The sequence below is a fragment of the Microchirus variegatus genome (assembly GCF_963457635.1).
Source record: "Microchirus variegatus genome assembly, chromosome: 6".
In the NCBI taxonomy this organism is placed as follows: domain Eukaryota; kingdom Metazoa; phylum Chordata; class Actinopteri; order Pleuronectiformes; family Soleidae; genus Microchirus; species Microchirus variegatus.
In genome coordinates this window covers 18,263,686-18,286,165 of record NC_139807.1, presented here as the reverse complement: position 1 = coordinate 18,286,165, position 22,480 = coordinate 18,263,686, and the positions used below count along the sequence as shown (strand labels likewise).

The 22,480-nt window shown below is 39.5% G+C and overlaps 3 protein-coding genes across 4 annotated transcripts; 1 reads left to right on the top strand and 2 right to left on the bottom strand.

Moving 5' to 3' along the window:
- Positions 1-351: 351 nt before the first annotated feature.
- On the top strand, positions 352-5,444 carry mospd1 (motile sperm domain containing 1). Of its 2 annotated transcripts, XR_014592869.1 has the most exons (7): positions 352-447; positions 1,587-1,880; positions 1,985-2,060; positions 2,721-2,953; positions 4,036-4,197; positions 4,775-4,915; positions 5,010-5,444. XR_014592869.1 is itself a non-coding variant. In XM_083891538.1 (6 exons), exons 2-6 carry the CDS (start codon positions 1,724-1,726, stop codon positions 4,804-4,806), a joined length of 660 nt encoding a protein of 219 aa, XP_083747664.1. In that variant the 5' UTR covers positions 352-447; positions 1,587-1,723; the 3' UTR covers positions 4,807-5,444. The 2 variants fall into 2 exon arrangements, 1 of the variants encoding a protein (XP_083747664.1); XM_083891538.1 differs by having other exon boundaries at positions 4,775-5,444.
- A 342-nt stretch (positions 5,445-5,786) lies between these two features.
- pabir2 (PABIR family member 2) lies at positions 5,787-11,452 on the bottom strand. The gene is made up of 10 exons (XM_083891268.1): positions 10,456-11,452; positions 10,242-10,320; positions 10,097-10,150; positions 9,736-9,779; positions 9,565-9,619; positions 9,115-9,216; positions 8,612-8,697; positions 8,304-8,368; positions 7,408-7,504; positions 5,787-6,877 (listed from the first exon to the last, which is right to left on the bottom strand). Exons 1-10 carry the CDS (start codon positions 10,578-10,580, stop codon positions 6,739-6,741), a joined length of 846 nt encoding a protein of 281 aa, XP_083747394.1. The 5' UTR covers positions 10,581-11,452; the 3' UTR covers positions 5,787-6,738.
- Positions 11,453-12,341: 889 nt separating this feature from the next.
- On the bottom strand, positions 12,342-20,659 carry hprt1 (hypoxanthine phosphoribosyltransferase 1). The gene is made up of 9 exons (XM_083891309.1): positions 20,514-20,659; positions 16,383-16,489; positions 15,207-15,390; positions 14,323-14,388; positions 14,108-14,125; positions 13,941-14,023; positions 13,787-13,833; positions 13,551-13,627; positions 12,342-13,425 (listed from the first exon to the last, which is right to left on the bottom strand). Exons 1-9 carry the CDS (start codon positions 20,538-20,540, stop codon positions 13,378-13,380), a joined length of 657 nt encoding a protein of 218 aa, XP_083747435.1. The 5' UTR covers positions 20,541-20,659; the 3' UTR covers positions 12,342-13,377.
- Between the last annotated feature and the right edge of the window lie 1,821 nt (positions 20,660-22,480).

Here is a 22,480-nt window from a genome sequence, read left to right as displayed (position 1 = left end):
TGTCTATTAGGGCATCAGGGAGCACCGGGAAGCTTCTAACTACACCTTACATTAAATCATTAGTTTTACATATGGAGCACATGGGCAGTGTTTTTATGGATTTTCTGCTACAGAAGTCAGGCAAAGTTTTTAAATATGGCTCTGCCTCTTGATTTTTAGGCAGTTAATCACTTTTTTAAAAAAAAAAACACTTATTAACATCTGAGCTCAGCATCAAAATACCTAGTGTGAGTAACGGTATAATATGCGTGTTATTGAGTTGTTAGTAAATATGTTTCCGCTTCTGTTGACGTCCTGCACGTACTCCCTCTCTCCGCCGTCCCATCATGCACCGCGAGGTCTGCAGTATATTATTGACAAAGGAAAGCGGTTGGAGAGGAATAACAACAGGGTGGGATCACACGCTCAAACACACTCGGTTACACGAACCCGTGTGCTGACAACTAGGTAAAGTATCCCGCTTTGGTTTATCTTGAAATAAGACAACTCCCTGTCACGTTTGCTGTCATGTCACTGCGCGTACACAACGTTAAAAGGCTATCAGCTAACAAACGCTAGCCAGCCTCATCGGTACTGTACCGTGTTAGCATGTTTTACTGTAACAACTGCTGGGGTTAGATAGGCAGCAAATGTTATGAAATCACAGCGGTCAAGTGGACACGAACAGTAAACATGACACTTTTCCAAAATCACCCTGTTGTTATGGACACGTCCATTAAAACCTCCTCTGTGACGTCTGTTTACATCTTCACCCACGATTACGCTGCAGTTTACGGGCAGCTCACAGTACACGGTGTGAACACAGTGTCTGGATATAAATATAAAGTTGGCTAACCAGTTTAACAACGAAACAAGACGTCTCTGCTGAGTGCACAGCGACGTCACCACAGCCGTGTTGACAATAAAGTTGTTTTATCGTGATTTATACGTGAACAAAAAGTGTTGCGACATCACAATCGTTCCTCCAGGTCCTCTGTAACCACGTTAAACAGTCACATGACCAGCTACACGGACTCAAGATATGGTTGACAACGGTTGAAAGTATCAAATAATTTCAAATTAGTTGATAATTAAAAGATGGGTTTTCTGAGTGAAAGTTGTAGAAACAAACACTTGTTGAACCTACATCATGTGGAGGATAAACTGGATGGATGGCATACATAATGCAAACTAATCATAACATCATTATATATATTTGTTATATATTGGTATTCAATTATGATTACTGCCCAGCCCTAGTCATAGTCGAGGTGTTTTTGCTCTAAACATCTTTAGATATGATTGTATGTGAAAATCCATGTAGACCAGAAGCAAATGACATGTTCAAAGGCAATTAAATCACTTTTTCATCCTCAGGTTTTCAGCCATGGTCAAAATGTATGGAGCTGCAACAAACAAGAGCTGTTTGTTCAATAAATTGTGTAACAAATGTAACATGCTACTGTAGCAGAACAAGCAACAAAGCAACGCCCACCAGACACTCGGTTACACTACTATTAAATGTAGTGGGATTAAACCAGAGTATGGCGGAATGTTAATATGTTGTGTGACACTTGAGTAAATGTCATGCCTCTGTCATTTTACAGTGGCATGTCATGGCCCCAAGAAGCTGATAGCGTGAAGTGCCATTTCCTTCAACATTGAGTTTACGGAGCGTGATCGTGTGGCAGTGGGGGTTGGAGCGCAGGCACACCGTGGACGGAGGAGAGCTCAGCGGGAGCCAATGCAGCAGCATCATCATCGACAGCCTGAGCTGGTGGAAGGAAGCCTTCCCGTGTTCGTGTTCCCCACTGAGCTCGTCTTCTACGCAGATGAGCAGTCGTCTCACAAGCAGGTGCTCACCCTCTACAATCCCTATGAGTTCGCCCTCAAGTTTAAAGGTCAGTAGAGAGAGGAAAACGTAATTTGTTGTGTACACTGTGTGATTGTACTTTTTTTTTCTGGACAGCATGTATAATTTGTGTGTATTTTTCTTCTTTGTCAGTGCTGTGCACAGCGCCAAACAAGTACAGTGTGGTGGATGCCACTGGAGCCGTCAAGCCACAATGTTGTGTTGACATGTGAGTTTGTTTTCATGGTGATGGCTGTTGTCTTTCATGCAATGGTATACAACTTAAGGAACTGTGTACTTCATCGACAAGGTTGTACTTCTCAGTTAGTATTATTGTCTGTAAAGTACTGACTGCAATAGTTCAGCGCTGATGTCACTGCTGTCTACAGGAAACAGCCTCAGACATGAATGTTCATCCTCACTGAAACCATGGCTACCAAGGAAAAACCAATTGGAGCTACTTAACACAGGGTTCACCTTATAAAATCTCTGCCTGCTGCAGACTAGAATATGTTATGAGTGTATTAGCTGCTTTTTCTTGCCATTAGCCAGTCCTTTCTAAATGGACAGTGATGATTGTGTGGGTTTTTAATTTGCTCACTCCCTGACACAATGTCCATACAGGAAATCAGTCATTTTACACCATGGCACACAGGAGATGTTGATTCACTGCTGCCTCAAAATGTAACTTTAAATGGTCTAATTTGTGCACTATGGTGTTTGAAATCGTTCACACAAACATACCGAATAAGGCAGCAGTAGTCTTGTGTCCCCATGAGCTTAAAAAGCTAATTTTCTCTATGACATTTGGTGCAGAAGAGTGAGCAGTTCACATGACTAACTTAAGAAACTAAAGAGTAAATCAAAGTTTGTTTGTTTTATCCCTCAGAGTAATCAGACACAGAGATGTGCGGGCATGCCATTATGGTGTGTATGACAAGTTCAGACTGCAGGTGTCGGAGCAGAGTCAGCGCAAAGCTCTGGGTCGCAAAGAGGTGACAGCAACGCTCCGCCCCTCTGCCTCACAGGAGACGCCCAGCCCCCGGCCCCAAGATGAGGAACGCAGAAACAAAGAGCAGTTTGCAGAAAGCGAGTTTTTTGAGCAGACTGCATTTCAGTCAGGTAGGAACAAAAAAAAAAAGAGTGTTGTGTGGTGCTGCCACTAGATGGTGCCAAATGCTCATTAAAGTAAAATCTCTGAATTTCTAACTATTTCAGGACATGGTACGTTCCATGTTTTTATTCACACGTATGTGTTTACTCATATCAAGCTCACCTACTAAGCATTCAGATTGTTGTGCATATATTTGATGGAGGGAAACACTTCTGCTAGTCATTTAAAAATGAAGCACAAGTATTGTAACGTGTATTTTTATTCTGTGTTTATGCTAAAACTGCATTTGCCAATGCAGTTATCACTGTTCACTTGTGTCTATTCCAAGTGCATAGTGCAGTCATTGTATAATTTCAACAGCTTCAGTGTCGTAAACCTAGTCTGACCTCAGGGATGTTTGGCCTCTACATTCTTTGAGGTCGAGCTTCTTCTCTCTCATTTTCAAGGCAAATAAGTCGGAATTTTCTTTTGCCATGTAGTTATGTGTTTAAGGAGACAATTCAGATTAATATTATCAACATAACCTGATAAAAGAGCCAAAGCAGCATTATCCTTTCACCAAGTGTGAATCCAGACAGTTATATACTTGATTTTATTCTGCCTCTGCCAATGTGGTTTAAAGATCCATCAGTGAGTTACACATTTGCATGCTCACGAGTTTATTTCAAATCAAACCCACACACTGCTCTTCATACTCACCCTAGCACTATTTCTAAAATAGTCTGAGCAGTGTTTGCTACAGCTGATAAAGAATGTAGGCCCTTTCAATATTCTCGCACAATTTTATTACTGTGTTATTTCTTTTTACTTTCACAGGATTAGATTGACCATATTTCTAAATTTTGTAAATAGTTTCTTATTTATTTGTGTTAAATCTGTGCTCTTTATGAAACATGTCGTTATGTGGGTTTTGAGAATTGCTCTGTAAATAAATACCAGCCACTGGATTTATGGCTAACAACCACAGACTGATTGGGAAAGTTTTGCTGTTAGCTTTTGGTCTTTTTACATGTTTTAAATAATATGTGAAGTATTCTGAGTGGTGTATCTATTTGCAATGTATGCTTGTGTGTTTGTGTGTGTCTGACAGAGAGCCGTCCTGTTGCTGGGGGCCCCAGTCTGCTGACGGTGCTGCTTGGGCTGGTGTGTATGGCCGCCCTGATGCTCCCGACACTAGGGGAGCAAGAAACTACTGTGCCTGTCTACCTCCACTTAAGTGTTAACAAGAAACTTGTAGCTGCTTATGTTCTTGGTAAGTAAAAATGGTTTCAATCACATTATTTATTTATTATCAGATTTGATGGTTCACATTCAAACAGCAGGCGTGTGCTCAAATATTGTTTTGTGTGCATCAATAACAACTGTAAACATTGTTATCTGAGGAGATGTGTAAGATAAGATAAGATGTAGTGCACCTTTATTGAATCCCCATAGGGGGAAAAAGGAAAAAAGCTGAAACTATCATGGTAAATATGTGGGTGAGGTTTAGCTCGTGAAGCGACACTCTCCACCACTGCTGATTTTGCGGCACAGTAGGTCAATATAAGTTGCATGGCCACATATTAAATATTTATCTGATGGACCATATACTGAAGTGACACAGACCTGATTTGAAAGTTGTAACTGATGATCAGATATGTGTGTCCATGCAACTAGATCTTAATGAATTAGCTCTTAGTCTCACTGTGGAGAAAATCAGATAGACTTTCAGCCTGATCTAAATGTAGCCAAAGTGACCAGAATAGACCAGATTATGTGTTAATTTAAACCTGTTCTGCTTAAACCAGGAAATCATAGTGTGTGCCTCTGTGTTTCTTGTAATATCGTAGGTCTTCTAACAATGGTCATCCTGCGCACATGAAATGCTGTGAGCTGAGGAGGGAAAATGACCACTAAGACTAGAGAGAACATTCTCACACCAGAGGCACGACTACACTTCAGTGTGTGTAGAGCTGACAGCAGGGGAGAAGGTGCGTTTCTTCAATCCACTCCACCCCCCTCTGTGAAGGATTCATTTAAAGCATACTTGTTTTCAAACGCACACATTTGTGTTGATACATACAGTTACACAGAACTGACCTGATGCAAAGAACAGAATCCTCTGGTGTGGAAGTCCAAATGAATGCTTGATGTAAGAGGAGCTGTCCCTGAATGGGGGCCTGTGAAGAAAAATGAGGCTGGTCAAAGTGTTTGTTTGGCCTCATTATTCCTGTATTGGTATTTCTGTTGCCATTATGTGACACAAGGTGAACTCAAGTGTGAAAAATATACTTGCAAAAATGTATATAAAGCCATTAAATTTTGTAATGGTACTCACCTGTAACCCTCATTATATTGATGTTTTAACGCATTTTTAGCATAGACTCTGAGGACCTCATGCAGTTTTGCATGTATGGATTACCTATCTGATATCTGAATGAGGTTTTTTTTTTAAGTAGTCTGTTACTTTTACATTTCACCTAAGGAAAGATCTTCCTTTTGTTCGCCGTATTATATCAGTGCTCCATCAAATGATAAATAAAGTATAAACAAGTCTGTCTGGTATAATGTTTTTAAGGTTTGACCAAGGAGGTCAATAACACCTCATTTGAATCCTTAATAGCTACACAACCCACAACTAATAGCGTTGCTATGACGGCAAAACAAAGGCTCCACCTCGAGCTGCTGCATCTTCGTTCTTTAAACTGAAAACGGACACGTGTCACATTTTAAAAGATTACAGGTGTGCATGTCCTGTGCAAAAAAGCTTTTAATAAATGTAACACAGCAGAAACAGCAGTCTTCCACTTACAATATCATGGTGCCATTTTGTTCTCGCTGCATATTCCAACAGTCAGCTGATTTTGTGGAAATAACACAAATGGGTTGGATTTTTTTTTTCTGGGGATAGAAACCTATCACCATTCAATTTTATAATAAACATTTTTTTCCATAAATAAACATTTTTGTCAGAGGGAAAAAACAAACATGTCTATACTTTGCTTATCTACAAAAATATATCCCGTTAAGAACACAGGATACAGAGGAACTGTTAGTGTTCACTGCTAGATGCTTTTACTGCAAACTAGGTCATTTGCAGTAAGTCATGGGGACGGGCAAACATAACCCAAACCTAAACAAAAAAAAAAAGTTCTCACCCTCACAAAAATATTCAGATCTGCTGAAATTATAACTTCTGCTACAGTACAAGTCAGAAAATAATCCATAAATGTACCCCAGAAGTAGTTCATGTTCAACCAACACAGTTGCTGTTGAAGACCTGTGCCCACATTCACCTCACAGCCAAACTTAAAATATGTACGACATTTGACATGTTCATATGTACATAATTACAAACAAAAACAGGAAAACAATAAGTTAAATTCTCTTACAAACTCTGCAGACTGTGTACACACAAAGTCCTGTGGACAGATGACTTCCAGCACAAAAAAGGGGGAAGATGTACACATCCAATAGTCAGTTTATCTTTGTCCAGTGCTCAATGTCTCCAGTGGTAAGAACTGGTAGGACAGATATACAGGACAGCGACTTATAAACACTATGAAGCCAAGCACCATCCAAGATCCTCTAGTAGCAGCTGATGCTCAGTGTCTTCAGTCCCAGTTTCACTGGGTTCAACTTCTTCAACACAAACCTCATCCATGGCTTTGGTTTCCTTAATTCAAACATCTAGACCCTCCAGAGTGAAGCCATGAAAAACAGCCAGCCAGAAGCAAATGCGTGGAAATTTTAGCTTTGTCTAGGTGATGGTGAAGTGGAAGGTAATTTCTGATGTCTTCTTGCATTCCCATACTCATTTTGGGGACAAATCCTGGAGAGAGGTAAAGGGCGAGTTGCTGGACGAGGAGGGCGACACTCCCTCCATTTTGCCTGGGGAGTCGGTCGAGGAGCTGACGCTGCTGAGGCTGCCATCCAGTAAATCTGGAGAGTGACTGTAACAAAGTAAATCTAGTTCAGTTAAGTCTGCTGGCTCTCGTGATGTTGACAGTGGCAAACGTGCTCTATGACTGTATATTACATTCACTCCGGCAGAGAAAATTTAAATTCACAAATTTCCGTCATTTACCATGACATCATCTTCCTATTGAATGAATACACTACACATTACATTTACATGTACATTTTTGTCCTATTTTTTTGTCCCGTCATCATCATCCCACTCCTTCCCAAAACAGTCTGGACTGAATGCCGACATGGTAAATAATAATACACAAGTCAACACATTGCACAATAACAAGAGGAGGGGAAAAAGGTATAAAGGCAGATGTGCAACAGTAATGGAAAATTCAGATGTAGCTGCAATATAAAAGTACAACTCAGTTTACTTTATGCTACTTAGTCAGAGGCAGCCACAGGCATCACCTTCCTTGGTCAAGTCATTTAGGTTCAAACACATGAAAGGTGTATTCTTAATTTAACCATAGCTCCATAGAATGAGTGATTATTGCCAACAAAGTCTTACCAAGAACTGATATCTGACAGGTTGGAGACATCAGAGGACAACATGGTGGTGGTTCCCTGGAAGAGCCTCTTGGGTTGACTCTCCGTCTCCATCTCACCTGCACAATGAAAAGAGACTGACATTGTACATCTTTAATGCAAACTGTTTATGGCCTCATCTAACAAAAAGGGAGATGTTATGCAATTGGCATGAGATTAAATTCTAAAGAAAATCGCGTGATCTTACGGTAACATTATCGAGCCGAGTGAGATTCATGGGCAACATTAATGTCACATACTAAAGATTTTAAATGTTGGATCAGTTTTAATACATTATCTATAAGACTCCATATACTGTACAATACTCCTTTAGTGACTGAAACATTCTTGAGTCTATACGTGATGCCGTGTAGGCCCACTCAGATCTGACAAACACCTGTCCTCAGTAGGTCTGTTCACACCTGGTATGAAAATTTGTCCTGGATGCGTCATCTCCTATGACTACATATGATCTGAACTGGCTATTCACGTCCTGGATTCAAATACACACCAATGTCAATGACTGTACACAGGTGTCGACTGTCTGTGTGTGTGTGAGAGTGTCAAAGAGAAGAGTTCAAGTGAATCAAAGCTCTACTTTGCCTACTCTAACAGGAAATACGTTGTATGGTGAACACAAATTGTGTTCATGCAAATCATGGATGTGGAAAGGTCCTCAAACAACCCCACAAATGTGGTTTCTGTGATCAGACATGAGGATGCGTGTTCAGATCTGAATGTAGTCTGATCTGGACATGATTGGATTACTCGGGACAGAAGTGAATACCAGGTGTGTAATCACAGCATCATGTCACTCTTATCCATTCATTGGCTCTTGTGATGATTCCTTTATGCATTTAAGATTTCAGGGTGTCTCACCTTTGCGTTTAATTGGCCCAAGTGTGCTGGCTCTGATGCAGTTGATTGGGCTTTGACTCCTTCGGCTGAGGATCACAGATAATTCATTAAATCATTGTTGAACCAGAATATTCTTTTAATGTGTATTTTATATTCTACTAGGACTGGCACAATGACATTTCATGTTACTAGAAGGGAAAATACAGCAACAACAAATCTAGTGCTTGTGCAGCTGTTCAGCCAACAATGATGGTTCTCAAATTTAAAAGAAGAATAAAATATCCGTGTGTGATGATCATGTTTTTCATTTCAGGTTAGTTGATCCTCACCTGAAGCGTCGTGTTGGGCTGGGTATTGGACTGGGTGTTAGGCCATTGCTGCTCACAAGGATTTGTAACGAAGGAGAGAAACACTGCTGCTCACACAAAAAGGAAAAGAGGACAATGATATCAGCATTGAGACACTGAAATGTGCATTACATGCCATTTTTATTATCACTGGTTCCAGTTTAAGGCAATGGCAATCCGATGCCATTTCATTTAAAAAAAAAGACGTGTGAAAGGTATATAAACGTTTCAGAATCAGAAAATGAATATTTCATATTAGGAATACTTATATCTATACACAAATGGACATGTTGAGGCTTCAGCAAACTGAAAGCTCAGCAAAAGCTCTCGTGTTTCTTGGTTAGTCTTAATAAACTTCCTCCAGTGTAGACTACTGCACAGACTTCCATTCATTTGCCTGATTGTAGGTTATTTGTAAAATCAATCGGTTATTGGCAGCATAATTGTGTTATGTGTGCATGTGAACATACTGAGGTCAGATGTACCTTTTTTCCAATCCCTCTGGTTGGGGACGGGGCAGGCGACACAGGTACAAAGTCAATTCGCTTTGGAGACGAAGATGCCGATTTCTCCACATCATTGTCACTCTATGAACATAGATTTACCACAGACATTTAATATCACTTCGTGCCAGTCCATATAAATACACTCTGTAGTGAGGAAGTAAGAGCAAGTAAGAATGTCGGAGTTCTATACTACCAAATCAGCCTGACCTTGGAGACTGCTGGCCCTGTTAACTCCCATGTGTTTCAAATGTTAATCTAGCATGTTTGCACTTGTCCTCCCCACAGAAATAGAGAGGCAAACAGTGGCCTGGGGCCAAAACATGCAGTGGGAATACACAGCAATGCTGACATTCAAGGATCCTGAGCCACAGAACAAATCAACATCGCAGATGGGGGTTGAACAAGCTGAAACGAAATAGTTGTTTTTACCAGATTAAGACTTTCTTCCCAGGACTGGCTCATCTGCATGGCAGCTTGAACTTCTCTGCATATACAAAAACAGATGGCAAAGAAATAGGTTCACGACTACTTATTTACTTACTTAGCAACACTTGAAAGAGACCTCCTCATCCAACTACTTCATTCAAACACACAAATTACCGCTCATGAGCAGTTTCCCTGTTCATCACGTCCACACCCTCTTCCTGCAAAAGCACATTACTGGGTTAATAGCTATAGAGTCTTAGTTTACCAAGTTATAAACTTAAAAATACACTTTCTTCAAGTGGATTTGAGATGAAAACTGCTGGTCCAGTAGTTAACCACTTCTGTTGGAGTCTGATACTACCAGTTGACCAACTCTGTAAGATCCATGGCCTGTGAACTCCAAAAACTGATACTCTGGCATGTTTATAAAACACCATCACTCCCTATGGCTTGAGAGGGAGATGGTGGTCTGACATGCTCAGTCTCCAAATGTAACATCAGCCAACACAGGAAGAAGTTTGCTGCTCTTGCTTACTTGTTTGATTTGATGGAGCCTGGTGCTGGGGACGCGAATAGGTGACGAAGGGACCTGTGAAGGAAGATGTGAGTGGAGTGTGTTCAATACAGAACAAGGCAAACACATGTTACTGTAGTAAACATGTTTAATGAGACATTTATACCATGTTGGGCCTGTTGACAATGGTAGTGCTATTTCTCCGGCTGCGCAGGACCTCTCTCTGAAACACTTGGGAGTTATCACTGCAATGACAATATTACATATAAAACATGTGCCTTCAAGCCACGAGGACAGAAAAGCATTCACTTCAGTGTGATTAAAATGAAAGCTTGATTAGTAAAATGTTATTATATTATAACTATGTTATTATGTAGGACCTTAAGCCATTTATCATGGGTGCACTGTTGGATCTTCTCAAGTGCCCATCGGTCTGAACTAACGAGGATGGGATTTCCAGATCCAGCTCCATCTTTTCTTGGGGCATGACTCCCGAGTTGTTCATTTTGAGACTGCCGGTAACTAAATCATAAACCTAAAAATGGTCAACTGGCTCAAGTATGTCACATAGTTGCGCTATAAACTTCGCTAACTTTACACGTTTTAAAGAAACGCCAACTGAGCAGGCGTGAGGCACACTAACAGACGTGATGTAGATAAGCCACAGTCAGCTGCAAGGCCCAACACAGGCTGTTCATCACAACCATGCTAACACTACAATATAACGACTGTGTGGTCAGACACAGGTGGCAACATTCTTCATCTTATGATTAATCACCAACTTCTCAGATGGATGGTTAGCATGCCATGACTACATACCGCAAAGTGCCCGGTAGCTGTACACTGCCGAGCCGTAAGTCTGCTGGAGCAAAGAAACAGTGGTCGGCGATTGAAACTCTGCTACACTACTCCTGCATTACAGCGTTTAGCTAACTTGGCTAACGTTAGCCACTCCAGCCATCTGCTTCCTTTAAGTGCAAAATCAATGTTCACCACAATTCTAACGTGAGTGAGAAGACGCTGTTGTTACGTTATCCTCAAAACACAACTTCACCAACAAGTTAACACAGCACAGCTGTAAGAGATAACCCAATGCTTGCTCGCAAGCAATCGCTTCAGTCAACTACAACCAACCTAGCTCAATGAGCTAACTAGCCAAGTTAGCATTGACGCCAATGGCCACAATGCCCTGTCCAGAGAGAGGCCGAACCTCCATTTTACTTCACGTTTCCGTCTGTTATCCAGAAAAACGACCACGGCTCACGGATTTAAAAGCGCATCTGTAGCGAGTATTGTGTGGTCTATAATGTCGCTGTACGGTTTTTCTGCAGGGCGCCAAAAAGAATGGACAAGATCCCAGGTGATAGCGCACTAGCAGCTAACTGCTAGTAGCAAACCCCACGCCCCCTTTTTAACGTAATCAGAGCTGACCAATCACAGAGCAGCTTCTACCGGCGTGCTCAGGCGGAATTTGGCGGCCTGCATCCTCTCAAGCCTGGGTTCACTCCTATAACAGTTAACGCAATGCTTTACTGAACATATTAGCAAACATTTCGGCTTAATAAAGTTAGATGGTACTTTTTATGTAATGGTTCCTCGACACATTTATGGGGCAGCCCATAGCAGCACTGCTCCTGGGTGCTGATAAGTGCTGCACACAGCTCCTGTTTTGTGTGTATAATGGTAAGGATGGGTTCAATGCAGGTCAAATTCACTATCTCTAATTGGTGTGTGCAAAAATAGCTTTATAAAAATAAATAAAAAATAAAAATAACTGATGTAACCATAGAATGGGTCTCTCTTAAAGTTAAATACACATTAGTTGTAGTTTGTATTCATGAAACAAGCTGCTTGATGCTCTTATCTCCACTGTTTTATTGCTAGCGTGTTCCTACTAAATGTTACACATTAAACAACTTTGTTTTTCTCGATTATTTTCTGTCAATGTCTTACGCTTAAACAGAGAAGGCATAAAACACAACAGAGGCACAACAAAAGCTTGCTGTTGTCCCCTCTTGACCCTGAGCCTGACGTGAAGTCTTACATTCAGTCATTTCGAGCAGCTGATGACATCAGTGTGTAGTCCCTTAGAAAATCTACAATTTCAAATGTTTATTATATACTTGCTACATGTAATACTTATACTAAAATTATGATGCACATTTAAAATAATATAAGATAAACAAAAACATTTTATTTATAAATCCTTCAGATTAAAATAAAATAAATTGCAATCATTTGTTTAGAAAAACTGTTTAATTGCAGGTATTAAATTCAGTCGGGGTTTTTCCCCTTGTCCTTCAGTTTATGGTGATACAGTAAACAAGTAGATGGCATTAATTTATAAGGTCAAATGACAAATTAATAACAAATACAGAAAGCATTTGTAGTAAAATCCTGGAGTCACAGGAGGGGTGAGAACATTTAATGGCTGGTATTGCAAACAGCAATAGTACCACTTATTTAAAGCAAATAAGATATAATATAGTTTCATTCAAAATACAAATGTCAAATTACATCAGACTAATAATAACTAATAATGATAGATACAGATAATGTGTTTACATCAGCTGGATTATCAATTTAGCCTTTACAGCTCTGGAAACATTTTCCAGCATAAAGAAGGAATTGTCTTTCATGTTTCTCAAATAAAGGGTTCAATAACTCTTAAGAATAATATATTTTATGACCGGTATGCCAACATGTTTAAATAGGGAAAGCCACCATCATTTTGTCACTTATATCATATAGAATCTTAAGAAAATGCTGCCACACATATCAGGAACATAATAGAAACATGTTTTGCCCCAAAATATACACACAGATCTCAAGAGAACGCAACATTTTCTTTGTGTCTCAGTATTGATTGCCCACTTGTAAAAGAACAATTACAATTAAAAGCAACACATTATGAAATATGAGGATGTCAAATCCAAACAGCGGTGATATTGTACTTAAACTTAGCAGCATTGCTTTGATTACATTACTTAATCAATTAGAATTTGAAATAATCTGTGTAAAGGCAGAGAAACATGATTCTACTTTCAGTCACAGCTGAGCTCCATTGCCGTTCCATGCAGATATGGTTCAATCAGAAAAAAACAATCTTATGGGTGGTTGAATATAGCACACGTGTGTATCACAGCTATGACAGCAAATGCTACTGTATTATTAAAGGTTTATCCTCAGGGACCCTGAGTATTTTCTTTTTTTTTTTTTTCAAATGTGAGGTGATAAAATATAAAATAAACTGCAGAAAGACAATGTATAACAATCCATGTTACATTGTTATCAAGTGCTCTTCATGCCTTGTACTTCTCCTTCCCCGTTTCACTAATGACGCAGATATGCTGAAACAGAAAATGATTCATTGAGTGACTTCACCTCGACGGATTATGTAAAACATACATTGTACAAACACAGATGAGCATGTAGTATAGGCTTCTTCACTCATTATTTTACCTCAAATACTTACATTTAGATCTCTAAAGTACTCATTGTAGTCTAGTGCGTATCCCACCACAAACTTGTCAGGGACCTCGAATCCTACGTCTACAAAGAGAAAAGGCAAATAAATCATGTTCTTATCTTCATAATGGTGACCAAATATTAAAATTGTGCATACTGTGTGGAAAATACACTGTGTAATACACAGTAGTATATTCCATAAACTAAAGAATTTCATTTAAAAACAAAAAAAACAAAACTCACAGTCTGGTCTATAGCCAACACTTCTTGGTGTTCTCTTCACCAACAAACTGTGGACATAATCAGGCTGATTATCAGTCTGTGTTTTCAAATGTTTTTGAAAGCTGCATGAAGAACCAATGAGAATGAGAAAGATGTTATAAAGAGTTCAAGTTACCTTGCTACTTTAACCATTTTGGGATTGTACTGTTTCAGGAGTTCTAATAGCGTCTTCATCGTCTTCCCTGTGTCAATAATGTCCTTGAAACCCAACATGAGAAAAATGCATTATAGTGACGTGAAAATTCAGACCTTCATATTTCAATATAGTAAAACTGCACATACCTCCACAATCAAGACATTCTGTCAAAAGCAAAAGACAAAAAAAAACATCATTAGCATTTTTTATTATCTCCAAAATATGAATCAATGAAAGTGTAATTACATTGTTTGTTCTGTTGAAAAATCTTTCTAACAATAAAAGTCACTATCATTATTAATAATATTTATTATGCTGTGAACAAGGATTGTTTTAGTCATAACATCCACACCATACATACCTTGCCTGTCAGTGTAGATAAGTCATCTCCACCGATAACTTTGATTTCACCTGTCGACTGGTCGTTCTGTCAAGACAAGAAAGTGAAGATGACCATGAAAGTATTGCAGACATGTGCCTCAGGGAACAAACCTAGACAAAAAGTGTAGGTTATTTATTTGATTCTTTATAAAAGCATGTTTTGAATTATTATTTACATTATTTACATCCACAGCTACTGTGGCCCATCGCTTAACTTCTTGACAGCTTAAAATGTTAATAAGAGGAAAAGCATTAAACTCCTTCCTCCTCATGGTCAAAATCTCCCTTAGCAGGTTTTTTTTGTAGTTGTTGATGTTACTATTCTGCCTGATCTTCGTGAACAGAAACAATGTAACATGTTTGCTGCATCCTTCATCTGAAAACAAGCTCTGTCAAGAAATACTAGACTGGACTGCGGGAGCGTTTGTGTGTATACAGCAGCAACACAGGGAAGGCATTTATCTCATCAAACTGCTCAATGACTTATGGTTATTTTCGCAGTAGAATTCACCTCCACAACATTTTTGCTGGCTCTACTTTGCGTTTTCAATCATAACCCGACCTTGGTTGCAGCAAATGACTCTGAATGAATTTAAACACCAATATACTGAGGAACAGAGAGAGTCATGAAGAGCTGACTCGCTTAATTAGCATTACAGTCTGTGAACTCATGACAATAGTTTGAATGTCACAGCCGTTACAAGGTACATACTACAGTTTTAAGTACACATGTCAAGTAAATAAAGAAAGCAAATATTTCAAACAAAGGCAACAGAAAGTGGGTTTCTTTAAAGTGAACATTAATACAGAACATCTTAAGAAATACAATTAAAAGATATAAAGAGAAAAGTGTGTTTTTTTTACACAGTAGCTCTTGAGGCGAATGAAGTCCACTGTCATAGGGATGGAGCGATCACTGTTCCGGTTCAGGGCCTTGATGTAATCCAGCAGGTCTGCAAAGAACTTGTATCCCCCTTTGAGCACACACAGGGCCACAATGTGGTGTCCACCCATTTCCTTCATGATTTCTCTGGCCAGTCTCTCTGTCCTGGGGTCAAGTGAGAGAGTAAACAGAGATGGAGTGAGGGGGAGAGAAAGAGAGAGCAACAGGGTAGGGATAGGGAGATAGTCAGGCCCATTTTTCTGCAACTGTCAGCAGTAGTTTCCATTTCCTCTCCATTTGCGTCAGAAGCCATTGATGATTTTCCAGACACTGCTGTCAGTGATATATAGTAGCTTCCTTCATCACCCCATGAACTTGTTTAGTTTAAAATGGGTATTTTAAAGTGTTCTCCTACATTAATGATCAGACCCCTGAAACTGAGACTAATGAGTCAGTGACAGTTGATGCAGTACACTGTCATTATTTCCCACATTTTAAGTAGTATTTATTAAGTTTAAGTATAAGTTAAGTATTTTAACAACAGCACCTTCATATGCCAACATCTGCATTAATTTTGATGTAAATATCCAAATGAAAATAGAAATGACTATTTACATATTGCTTTACACTTTGCTCGCTAAAACTTAACAAATCGTAAGTTTTCAATGGGTGATTTGTGGGTTTTGTGCTGTCAGCTTATGTATTTGTGTCCATATCAGTGCTACCTTTCCTTGATCTTTGATAACAAATGGATTTGATGAAAATAAATGGGAAGAAGAAAAGAGATTTTGATTTTTACTGAGAGGACAAGAGGAGCTGAAGCTAAGAAGGTGATCAGGACGACAATAGTTTATTTTGGTGCATTCGTTGATGAATAATCTACATGAGACAGTCACTGTCGCTCACATGTAAGGTGTTTAGGTGTTAAGTGACAATGTTTCCCTGTTTAATTCTGTGAACCAACACATATAAAAGTGACACTTGATGTACTCCTCATTGCCGTTACAATATCTCGCTTTGTTTTTTTCAACTACTGAAGACAGTGATTGGTTACTAAACATTCCACAACCAGTCATCAGACAACCCATGTTTCCTGACAATTACTTCACACATGGTTCACAAATCTGCAACAAGCCTCTAAAAATGCCACAACCCACCTGTCCAGGATGAGTCCATGGGGGATGTAGACCCTCTCCAGGTCAGAAGCGTAGTGCTTTGGTATGCAGAAAAGGTCCAGGTCATAGCCCTGCTCCTCATCACTTATCTGAAATAAAACATCACACAAAAGGGGGTTAAAAAATATCAGGGCTATTACCTAACATGGTTCACAGAGCATTCATCTGATACATAGTGGTACAAGAGTCAGTGGAGGTCGATGATCCTGTCGACTCCCTCCATGTCTCAACTTTTTTCTGCAAAAAACCACACTGAGATGACAAAATCTGATTCTGTACAGCAAACAGTGGGGATGTGCACATTGGTGTTAAATACAAACCTGAGATTCTAAAAAACAAATCAGGAATCATTCCACTGTACTAACTTATTCACGACTAAAATGTTGCTTTGCTGGTGTAGAATGTTTCCTTTAAGTCAAATCTAAAAGTAGCGCTCAGTCTCAAAAGGGTTTGGTGACCCCTGAATTGTTTACATTTAGAAGTCTATTTGGGAATGTTACACCATGCTAAACTCTGCAAAAATGTCTAAGTAAAATCTGATTTTCTGCTTGAACATACAATGCATGCCACATGAAGCTAGACAGCATAACTGGTATCATGTGACAGAGCTCGATGTGCTGTGGGGATAACGTGAGCAGTCAGGCTTGTTGCTTTACTAAACATTGGATTGCAAAGTACCCATCCTCACAATGTGGGTGAACTAGAACAAAGCATTTGCCATACGCCTGCTGAAATGCAATAACAAGTCCATCTGTTTGGGCTAAATCCATTCAAATATGATTACTCAGATGTTAACAGATGTCCCCAAGTTCACTGTTATGTGTAGCTTTGTTTGGTTCATTTCAGGAAAGAACTTCAAATCCAAAACACAACAAAGAAACACATGAACTAGTCTGAGATCAGTGGGGGTTTGGACCTTACCATTTGTTCTTAAAACTCTGCATGGTCTTATCAGCTATATGCGGATTTGGCTTTGTTTCTGTGTCAGAGAGTGGACTTGACAGTAAAACTGAGGTATTTACATTCTGGTGCTAAAGTCCATAGTCAGCTTATCTCTTGTCCATGTGTAATTTTCTGCATTACAAAATGCACACATGACATATTGACATTAACACATACACACGTACATATTGTTTCTTAAAATACAGAAATGCCTGTTCAGCCAGGAGACAACTTACAAAAGGACATCAAATTCAAGGTCTCACTAGGAAAAGTGAAGAGTCGGGGCTGAAATAAAGTTACTCAGTAAATCACATGCTGACCTGAGAATCTAGAGTAGGTTCTGCCTTTCATAGATTTCTTTATCTGTCACATCTTTATGAGCCTGGGTGTGGGGGGGGACTAAAAACTTTCACATGAGCTAAATTTAAATAAAGTAAGATTTTAAAATGAGCAGATGCAGTACTTAATATCGTTACTGGTCCAGTACTTGTCAAAATCACTGGATTAATCACTGTTAAAAAATATACAATCAATAAAACACTTAATAACCGTTTAATTCTTCAATAAGTCACAGTTCTTTAAAAGACAGATATACTGCACATGTCAATGACACTGTCAGGACAGTTTTGTTCATAAAATTGCATGCATTATCAAGTAATTAACAGCTTAGTTGTTTTAAAAGGGGTCAAATACAGTATTGTACTAATATAAGTAAGTACATACGCCTCATTAAGCCACCAAGTGATTCAGTTCTGTTCCATATGTCATCCAATTAATTGCATTTTCATTATCAGTACCAGAGTACCAAAATTACAAATTAGCACTTTCCAAATTTCTTCAGTTGGGATACCCACCGACCTACCACAGCAGTCCAGCACCAAAAGGTTGGAGCTAGAACACAATGTTCCCTTAATTGATCCACAGAATTGCTATTTACAAGCAATAAATTGAATGATAACAAGCTCCATTTTTTAAATATAGCGTACATTAAGAGTGGATTCACAGCAGTTTTTGTTTCTTCAAAATCAGTCTGCAGCAGTGTTTACTGTGGTTCATTATTATTCAATTAATTTACAGAAGGTTTACACTAAGTCAGGTTGGTATGATGTCACATTCTCTTTGTAAGTGACACAGCTTTTTGTCATATAGCCAACACACACCTCACTGTGGAAATGAAAACCAGATCACCATTCCATACCAGTGTAGTGTGGAGTGCAGGCTGAACTGCACTGTAATACTTGGTGAAAGCATATTATATCAGACACAAAAAAGTGGTTTCCTTAAATTTTGGAACTCACAAATCTATGTTTCATTCAACAAACAAATACCACGCAACATAAATACAGAATTTTACTAATGTCCAAATCACCACCTGTATTCTACATTCATTATATAGGGTGGGTATTGCTTGAGTTTGAAGATTTTTGCCTCTCAAACGCATTGAATCAGTCTGTTTTCCGTCTCCTCTGACCCATGACATCAACAAGCTATTTTGCCTGGAGAACTGCTGCTCACTGGCAGTTTTCTCTTTTACAGAGCCTTCTCTGTAAATCCTGGTGATTGTTGAGCGTGAAAATCTCAATAGATCAGCAGTTTCTGAAATATATGGCACAGATTCAAACTTTTGCGATCAATATTATCCTTTAAGCGAAAACATTGTTGAAACACAAAAATACACCAATCTCTACAGTGAGACCAGAGCACAGGGACCGTCAACAAATTGTGACAGCTGAAAAAGACATTTAAAAACTATTGCCACTAAACTAACCTCACACCCCAAGGGTATGCTATAGATACTGCAGCACTCAGTTTGAAAAAATTAAAATTACTGGGGATATTTATTAGAAATAACTAGGGCAGCCCATGACGAGTGAAAAGGGAATGTGGCTTGTAACCGGAGGGTTGCTTGTTTGAGTCCCCTCCTTTAAATGGTATCAATCAGAGAAGTTTGAATCTATGAATATCTTTCTAAAACCTGACAGATTTTGTTCCCGATCTGACCCTTCAGACAACCGTGGGTCTCTTTGGTTGGCTGATTTGAACAGATTGACTGGCCAAATAATCCTGTATTGTGAGGGGTTAACAGATATGATTTTAACGTTAATGGACACATCAGTCTTTCCCGATTTCAAATCGTAATGTTGAGGCGTGAGCAGAACCCTGCAAGATAGCGAGTTCACTGGGAAACTAATGTTGATGATACTTCTGTTTAGAACCAAGTCGATTCCGTCTTCTCAGACATGACTTCATCCAGTTTTTTTGCATTTCTGAGCACAAAACATCGCACTCACAACAGCTGTTATCTCACGATGCTGACAGTTCGCCTCCATGTCTGTTTACATTCTGAAGTCAGGTTTCTGTGTAAATGTTTCCGTTTCCCACCTGAAATGGCTTGCATAAACGCCAAGTGTGTGACTGGATCGTGCAGTCTGTGATTCCTCAGGATTAAAACGTTGAAAATGGGTGACAAAGGTTCATGGGGGGGTTTCTGTGGTCTACCATGTTTTTAAAATCAAGTCAGATTTGAAAATGCACATTGTGGGGGGGGGGGGCAGCTTTAACTACATTTCTAAGTGTCTGGCACAAACAACCATGTCATGTTCAAAGTAACTTAAATCACCCAATTTTCTCATTCTGATACTCAGTTTGAACTTGAGCAATAGTTTCTTGTGAAGTGGACGGTGAGTGTAAACTGATGTAATAACGCACATTCTCTGAGCCCCTCCCTCTTAGCCAAAAGCCGTTATTTGCATAAATGAACACAATGCTACTACTTGGTCACTGTTGTTGTTTGTAACCGTTACGAAAACGACACACATCTCGTCCCCGTCTTCCGTTGTGAATAGCCGTATATTGACGTGTAATTACGCTCACACGCTGACACAGAAACGACACACGAGTGTCCGTGCTGCCGATGCGTTTCTGGCGTCACGTACGCCAAGCGTGAAGAGCGCGTGTTTCCTGCGGCCACAGGCCACGCGACTTAACGTGGAATTCACAGTTCGCGTGCAGCCTGGACATACGTACAGTAAATGGAGCATTTATGTCGGAACAGTAGCTTATTTCACCCAGGTGTCGTATGAGCTCCGTCCATCTTGTGTGTTTAGATTCAGCTGCAGCTGCTGCGGCAGCGGCGGTGATGGTGATAGTGTGTGCGGGTGAAATACTCACCACAACGCAGGAGCTGGATGCCGCCATGTCTGTTACGGTGTTTGTCCTTCAGTCCTCTGAAGCCTGCCGTGTCCACACACACACGCACACACACACCCTCAGGTCAGCAGTGACAGCAGCGCACACATGAGGCAGAGGAGAGATGCGTCGCTACAAAGGCGTAGATCTTCTTCCGGGATGTGTTTTTGTCACGTTACGTCAGCGGCGGGCAAACTGAACGTGCAAGACGGGGTTAGCTCCGCCCACCACTACCGTCCACACCCTTCCGTCCGCGAGACAGAACTATGTATAAAATGAATGTCAAGTTTCCACTGGTTTTTAGGGAAGATATACGTGTACAGCTGGTTATTCCTCCTTGTACTGACAAACATATAATGTCATGTCACGATTTATCAATACATATGGTAAGCCGTTTTAACATTTAATCGAACCACACTCCTATCTGTAATTACATTTTAGATAGCCATAATAGTCAACATTGTATTCTCACTCGTCAGAATGGTAATTATAGATATTCACAATAACATTCTTACTAGTAGAAACTTTATTTCAAGATATCTACAACTTTGATTGTACTAGTCAAAACTAAATTTAAGATATCTAAAAGTGGCCATTTTAACATTTAAAAGCTAGACTGGATATGTATTAGAGATGCAGTCTAGCTATTAAATGTTAAAACGGCTTTCTATAAATACATGTATTTATTTCTCTTTTAAAAATAAAATAAAATAAAATAGGGTTGCATAAAGTCAGGATTGATTGACCGTGAACCATCATGTACCTTGACAGTGAGGAACTTAAATGGAACTCAGCCATGATCATTCTGTGGTTTTATTTTTCTGTGCCAGAACCACGGCTGTTTCTAGCTTTTTGTGGTTGGGGGGGCTATGTAAGATGTTGTTTGGGGCCCCTAGTTTGCCAAAGGCCCTGGTATACTTCCACGCACAGCGCGTGGATCCAAAAATGTACCGTGTGCATGGCATGAATTGTGTTATCAACATGCAGGTTTTTAGAGATTTTGGAACCACGCAAAAAGAGCGAGTTGGGTGTGCGTGGACAGCACATGTACGAACCGAACCTTTGCCCCACCAATAGGTGGAGTATAAGCCTCACTCACCAGAAGCAGGAAGAACATTTCGGAAGTATACCAGGGGCTGACCCTTTAGGTCATCCTCGATATTTTAATATTATTATAATAATAATAATAATAATAACAAAAATAATAATGTGTTTTAATTTCATATGTGGTCCACAGATGGGTATATGGACATGTTGTCCTCATGATGCAGGCGACTGTAGGTGTGAGTGTGAGAGTGAAGGGTTGTTTGTCTCTATGTGGGCCTGTGATGGACTCAACCTATGTCACCTGAGATTGGCACCATTGTCTCCATGAGTCTCATTTAGAGGATAAAGTGGTAGATGAATAAATGAATGGCATTGTTTTATCTGACATGAGCAGGGGTCTGCAACCTCTAGTATCAGAAGGTCCACTTTTGCCTCCTCTCAACCCAGAGATCGATCAAAGATCAATTTGAGTCCTTCCAATATTTGTGGAAAATTACAACAACAAAAAAACTCACGTGGTTCTAGAGCTGTGTATCACAAGGATATCAATTTTTATTTATTATTATTTATTCATATTTTAACCTGGCTAAGATAACAGTGCTGTCACGTACAGAGCAGTTTCTCATTATCTCATGACAAATTACCTCAACTAAGAATAAACAATAATCAGATTGGAATATTCTGATTGGACCAGCATTATTTAGACATGTACGTATATGCCATTATCATATTACAACATCATATAGCAGTTTTTGTAGCAGTGGATGTTGGCAAAAATCTCAGATTATTATTTTTATCATGTAAAAAGGACTAGGAAAGGAATAATGTATTAGTATCTAATGTAAACATCATGACCTGAATTAGGTTGTACTGCAGGATAAGAAGTTTCTCCAGCATGTAAT